The sequence below is a fragment of the Macrosteles quadrilineatus genome, unplaced genomic scaffold, assembly GCF_028750875.1.
Source record: "Macrosteles quadrilineatus isolate MER2022 unplaced genomic scaffold, UCM_ALF_1.0 Scaffold_1__1_contigs__length_201487025, whole genome shotgun sequence".
Taxonomy (NCBI): domain Eukaryota; kingdom Metazoa; phylum Arthropoda; class Insecta; order Hemiptera; family Cicadellidae; genus Macrosteles; species Macrosteles quadrilineatus.
Window position 1 is genome coordinate 138266108 of NW_026542594.1, and position 7358 is coordinate 138273465.

The 7358-nt window shown below is 32.7% G+C and overlaps 1 protein-coding gene across 2 annotated transcripts in view; it reads left to right on the plus strand.

Moving 5' to 3' along the window:
* LOC128985575 (eukaryotic peptide chain release factor subunit 1) overlaps positions 1 to 6908 on the plus strand; it is a 51653-nt gene extending 44745 nt beyond the window's left edge. For both annotated transcript variants that reach the window (XM_054405200.1, XM_054405191.1), the window contains one exon: positions 5870 to 6908. Coding sequence is in view for 1 of the 2 variants with exons in the window: in XM_054405191.1 (XP_054261166.1) it covers positions 5870 to 5955 (86 nt within the window). In the remaining variant the exon portion in view is untranslated. The remainder of the gene's footprint in view (positions 1 to 5869) is intronic.
* The last annotated feature ends 450 nt before the right edge of the window (positions 6909 to 7358 follow it).

The following is a 7358-nucleotide window of genomic DNA, read 5'->3' on the forward strand; positions in this document are numbered from 1 at the left end:
AATTATTTGAACCTATCAAAGAGAAAAAATTTTTAAGAAAAACTTTGCTCATTGCAATATTAAGCAGTTTTTGCTAATTTGTCACATTGTTTTAATGTGTGCCGATTGTGTCCATCATGCAGCGAGTGTAGTGGTCATGAGATCTGCACAATAATTGCTCCGGATATTTGGAGTAAGCAACGATCTTTAAACTCGTCATCATTAATATCATAAGTAAATTAAATCAATTTGTGCTTTCTATTTAATTGGAAAGGTTTGTAAAGGTGTAGCATGGAAAATTATTCTTTGATTTGCTGTCAACAAATTTGTTATTCGTGTTCATTATTGTTTTAGAAACCACAGACCATTATGTCTTATTTTATGCAAGAATCATGTTTTAAGCACACATTTAGTTTTGTTTATTTGTGATAGAAGATGAGGATATAACATTGTAAGGCATGGTTTAGTTTTGTCATAGCCTATTTTTATTTTCTTGTGCATGGTTTATCTATAGGTCTAGGTCTATTTTTGGTGTGTTTCGACTAAAATTTTTGGCTGCCCTTTAGTTTACGCCCCACATTCATTCGATTAAAATTTTAGATTAAAACTATCGATATAACAATTATTCCATTTGATTGTTCAATCCATTGTTTACCAATTTTATTTTGTTATTTTTTTTGTGGTGCAGTTTGAAAAAATCGTTAGGAACTGTTATAAAGACTGACCATTTAACATTTTGCCAAAGTACATTTTGCCGAATACTTATATCGCCGTGATGTTAAGTTATCTGATGAAGATCCATTTCTTTTTTTATAGAAGCAGTAAAACAATTGTATCCCGGAGAAGTTTGAAAACGTTAAACTGTACTGATTTTACTTTTGTTCTAGTTAAATTGTTTGATTTATTTATTAATCTCTGTTTTGTTTAGTTTCTTCTGTTAATCATGACATGTTTATTCTAAAAACAAGCTGATAACAACCGATACCTTGTTGGATATTTACAATCAAATGAAATAATCGATATATCGATAGTTTTAATAGAAAATTTCAATCGAGTTATTGTGGGGCGTAACCTAAAGTGGAGCCCAATTTTTTGTTCAACAACATGTACTATTCCCAAATGTAAAAGATTTAACACTCATATGATAATTATGGCCTAATTAAGTAAATCAGGGTGTCCACTAAACCGGAAATTATGCGGGAATTTTGAATTTATACAGGGAGTTTTCAGATTACCGCGGTAGACAGCTAATACAGTATATATAGCTAATGGCAGCTATTACGGCTGCGAGGATGATCAGAATAATGCTGAGATCACGGAAGACGATGATAATGTACACTCAACCGTAGGAAATTATTAGAATTTTGCCACGATCACGGGAGACGCTAGTGATGTCTGCATAACCGCAGAATATGTTTATGATTTTGCCACAACTGCGCAGGACGGTAATGATGTCTACCCGGCTTCGAGGGATGATCAGAATATTGACGCAATCTAGGAAATTAATAATTATGTCCACAAGACCACAAGAAATGATTAGAATTTTGCTGCGACTCCGAATGACGTTGATTACGTTTCCGTGACTGCGGGAGACAATAATGATGTCCACATGATAATGGATGCCTACAGTAAATGTAATTCAAATTTATAAAAATCAGTCAGATAACTGAACTGGAAAAGCAAGATAGGATGAGAAAAAAATTTGACACATACCAAATGATAAAGGTTAAGAAAAAATAATTAAAAGAGTCAATACACCAAGCTAAACAAAAATGGTATAATGAAAAAATAAAAACTCTTCTAATAATACTAAAGCAACGTGGAACATAATTATAAATTAATAAAGCTTAACTCAAATAGTGATTGTACCAACAACATACCAGTTATGTATAGATCAAAATTGTAAACTCCTTAACCTATCTTTAACTAAAACCTTAACCTATAATTCACTAGCTGTCAGTAACAACTTAAATAATTTCTTTGTATCAGCTGTGGAAAAGCTTATCTTGCCACTAGTGATGAGTCAGTACCTTTTCTTCAATGTCGGTACCGGTTCCTAACAAATCAGTTCTCGGTTTAGGTACTATCGGTGCCTCATTTTAAATTAGGCAATTTAATTGTTTGTTGTAACGGACGTTGCCGCGGACGCTCAAAATGTCTTGGACCTTGTCGCGATAATGGGAAATCATCAGGAATGATACCGTGAACGTGGGAAATCATTACAGATTTTGTCGCGATTGCCGGAATTCATCACGGATGTAGGTGTGATTGCTGAAAATCATCATGGATGCTGTCACAATCACAGAAATGAGAAAATCACTTTGGATGTTGCGGTGATCATAAAGAATCATCATCAATTGAAGAATCATTACCGATTTTGCCGATTTTGAGGGAAATCATCCAAATTTTTCATTGATAGAAAAATAAGATCAACAATTTTGCTGCTATTGCAAGAAATTACCACGGAATTCACCGAAAGGTTTTTAATTGTTTTTGCAGGTTTAAACAAGCAAATAAGTTTTGCTTATTTGAGCGGCAAGTTTTGCCCTGGAAACTTTTTATTTTGAACCTGGAAAACCTGAAATTGTCCTTGAATTTTATTTTTATGGAACACTGGACACCCTGGTTTTGCATTAAAAGATACTATCGTCACTAAATTTAGGTTGTTTGTCTCAAATGTACAGTTACTGAGATACTAGGACCTCATTTATGAGTGTAACACAGTTTCCAGCGGACTTGGAAACTGGGGAAAGCGGGAAATGTACGTGAATTTTGTAAGGTACCCATATTTGATAGGAATCGCAAAGAAAAATAAAATAATTGTACTTAAATGTATGCATTAATCATTATGTCCACTATGACTAAAAACTCAAATAAAAACTGTCCGGTTTTGATGAAATTTTGGACATAAGTGTAAACCTTCAAACAGGTTTGCAACCCAGCATGATCAAACAATGAGAAGGGGTTTTATGGAGTACAAACAAACTGAACTAGAGCAAACCTTGATATTACATACTGTAGCATAAATGTTATAGCATTTGCATTACAATAAAAATATATTCATCATTGCCTCCAGGATTGATTATTGACAATATAAATAGGTTAATCCCTTGTGTCATCAATCCTTAATTAAATTAGTCTATGGCGACTAGTTTAGAAACATTAGCAGTTTCATTGTCAAGCCTCTTGCCTTTTTAAAATTATTCTTGTCGTTGTCAATACACATTGTAGTACATTCAACATACAGAAACACAGATACAAATTATTAACTAAAACGAATGCACTCCTGGTCTCCTGCCATAACTATCGCGGTGATGGGCACGATGCAACTCTCACTGCGGTAGTAATGGCAATGGCACATTTGTTTTTGTTTTAATTTGTGTACGTGATTCTGTATGTTGAATGTACTAATGTGTATTGACGACAACAAGATGTCCCAATATTTATAAAATGGCAAGAGGCTTTACAATGAAACTGCTGATGTTTTGAAACTAGTCGCCACAGACTAATTTTAGGATTCATGACGTAAGATATGTTAACCTATTTATATTTTTATATATATAAAAAGTAACTGTTATGATTTTTAGATTATTATAAAAGACTTTGCAATGCCTAAGATTCTTGCATAAATTGTCCACAAGTTGTACTTCTTCTTTCTTGAAACTTAAACCTAATATTTTGGACCCAATGGTGGCTGATAAAAGGTCATTAACATTTTATAGAAAGTTAACAGGTCCACTAAGGTCATATTTTCATAGGGTTGTTTTTTTCCAATAGGATGGTTGAGTATTATATCTGTTTTTATGGTTTTTCATTTTATTAAAGCACAATTAATTTTTTTTTTATTCCCACCATAACTGTTATAATCCAACACTACTTGCTTAGCACTTAGCAGTGAATGATAATCCTTATATATAATACGTGAAGGCGATTTCTACAAAACACTACTCCTCCGTTAATAATGGACGGATTTTTACAAACGACGTGTCAAAATAAAGTATTTTTTGTGTAGACGCCCCCTTTTACCAATTCATGTAATAAAAATCCTCGGGCTTTGCCCCACAGGCCATCAAAGTTGGAGTTTCTCCCATAAGATTAACATGGGGTAATCTAAATATTTAATTAGAAACTTTGTCCTCACTAATTTGAGAGAACGGCTGGGTGTAGAAACTTGGTAGAGGTGTCCAAAGAAAGGTCTTTGTCTGTAGATGAGTTACAAAAAGAAAAACCAAGCAAAATTCCTTAAGACTCTGCCCCAGAAGCCTTTAAAGATCCCTCGACAGAGTTGTTTACATTTTGGTCACGTGAATAATACTTTTTAATGAAACAGCTGTTCATTTTTATTAGGGAATTTCCCATAGGGAATAAGCTATTTAAATTGTATTTCAAACAACACACATTTATTTGGAGTTACTGAATTCTACCAAATAAGTATTTGCAATGTTATTTTCTGATTTTAAAATTGATTTTCTTCTTTATCATGTAATGTTTTGCAATATAACGTTCCATTACGAAATCATTGGAAAATCCTTTTATCAGCAATTCTTAAATCATTTCTCATTGAACTATCTTATATCTATTGTACGGGTTGGTGTCTGCCTTTTTCACCACTTTTTCCTACATTTTATCATATTATTCTACACATATCAAATATGCATTTATGTAGAAATATCTGCTCTTATCGTGTCTAATAAAATTCAAACATAGAAACCTTGCCCAAAATGGTACCCATCTTGACAAATTATTTGCACCTGCCTATATTAAGGACTTTGGCGCACTGGGTTGGTAACATTATTGAAAATAACACGACATTTTGGCTGTAAAATATGGTACAAAGAGAAAATACTATTTAAGCAGCTACTGTCATGACATAAAGGTCATACTGTATTCCTTTTAAACTAGATCACATAATCCTTTATAAGATACGTTGATTAACAATATGTAAACGTCAATATATACGTAACAGCCAATTTACAGTATTTTTGCTTTTTGGAAATGTCCCATTGCTATATCATTTGCATTATTTGTTGCCAATGAAGCTGCAAGACCATATGGACCAGGAGGCCCCTAACAGTTCAAGAATAAAAGCCAACTTCACTTCAAGTATTTTACTACACCTAACATTCCGTAGAAAGATTATATTGAGAACTTTATGTCATTGATAAGGCTGAGACAACTAACTGACATCCCTCATGTCAAGGAATTCCAGCTTTTTACAGTAACCCCACAATCAATTTCTCAAAACTATGCTAGAGGGTTCATTCATTGGCACAGAAGTACGATATGAACTGACGCGACACGCGACGTGACGAAGGAAAAATCAAACTTACACTGTAACGGATATACCCTCCTTTGAATTTAGAAAATGTCTTCCCAAAAAATATTTCCTTTTGAAATAAAATCATATTACACTGATGAAATCACGGAAGTAATTTCATTCAATTTAATTTCATTCAACGCAATTAATATCATTATTGTTTTTACACTTATTACTCTTTAAACAATGCTAAATCCTCAAAATATGTATATTTCACCCAATTTATCGCAGTTGGATGAATTAACGTAAGCCTTCAAAGTAACCGTCGATTTCGACGGGTTTCACCTAGTCCTTATTAAAGTGTGGCCAGCTGCTGAAGAATGCAGGAAAACTTCCTGGAATACAACCTAAGCATGGTGGAGATATAAGCAATAAAATTGATTAATGTTATCAACAATTAATTAAACCTTAGCATATTACTCATCTTAAGGTTTTGTAAAGTCACTGAGTTAGGAGTAACTTGTAACTTTTGCAAAGATGGTTTGTAAAAAACAATAATAAACCCCTAGTTTTACATGCTTCCATGAGAACAGTTTTGGAGTTTATTTTAATCAAATGTTGTGATTGTTTTAGGCCTACTGAGATACAAAGTGGATTTCCAGAGCATGCAGTGTGACGATCTAGACTTCAACGATGTATATGACTTGGACGAATACTAAGTCAACAGTCAAGTGTGTGAGGAAGGTAGGGGTGCCTGCACAACAACTCGTGACTCGATCTATGCTCAATCATCTACCCTAACATAATGGAAGTCTGTATTTATTTTGGCAAAATTAAAAGAGTTTTTAGTTTGCAAACTAAGTTTAATGTGTTATTATTTTATTTTTTGTAAGGAACACATTTGCCTTTTTTAAAGGTTAAAACCTGTAAGTCACATTCCAAAGCATACATATTTTTATAATGTAATCAATTGTAAGTTGGCCTAAACATTTTAAAGATGCTTAAAAAAAAGCATTAATGTAGTAACTACAACTAATAATATAAATTTGTTGTTTAGTGTCGAAAATGCATAATATCAAAGTGTAAATATTGCGATGACTGTTCAAATCTGGCTATCTGAATATTTTAGTTATGAGTTGTTATGTTGATTGCTTTTTGGCATCAAGTAGCCCTACCTTTTTCTTCACTATGGTATTAGTAAAATTTGTTGATCAAGTATAAAAGTTGGCATGTTTATTTTTTGTTGAAAGAAACAGCTCAAAATAAAATGTTTAGCGTTAATTTAATTTGACTGGTTTTAATAAGTAATGTAACATATCACTGTTTATTTGTTGAAAATATTATATCTGTGCCCTAATGAAGGTTTTAAAATAGATCATGTCATAAAGCCATATTTTATTTATTTATACAAATTGCATACACACTGGAGCAAGCTGTTATATCTTTAACTGAGTAAATTAATAACTTAATTATTATCAGGCATTTAGGTGTTTTACGGTTAAAGATTGTGGTTATATTTTTATTTATTGAAAATAAATCGATCAATTATGTAGCGAGTTGTTTGTCAATATGAGTATGGATTTATAATCAGGAAATTATTACAAAAATTGTAAGAGTGTTTCTTCAGTCTGCAATATTCTTAAGAATGAATAAAGTCTTAATGGAAAATTGATAGTGATTTACATTTTATGTAACCCATCGAACAGTTCCAACTACTGTAAGAACATTTTTTCCGTCATCGGCCCACTGGTTTTCTAGTGAGGTCTTCACATGTTTTGATTCATTAAACTCTTCATAGTGTCATTGAAACCAATAAAAACGCTATACATTAGAGTCCCGCAAACACGGCGTAATGTGGACTGGAAGGGTGCCGAGTTTGTGAAATGCCAGGTTATCGGGAACTAGGGTTAAAAATAAGAACAATACAATTTTAAAGCTTTTTAACCGTCTTTTTCATTTATATTTATATTACAAGTCAGTATTAAGTCATCAGATATAGTACAACAAATCCTTGGTACGAGTTGAGAATGATTTGACTTGAGCTGGCTTGAGTCCATGTTTAACCCGGACTCAAAAAATCACTAATTATCTGAGCCAGGTGATGGCCAAGTTATCCAAACTG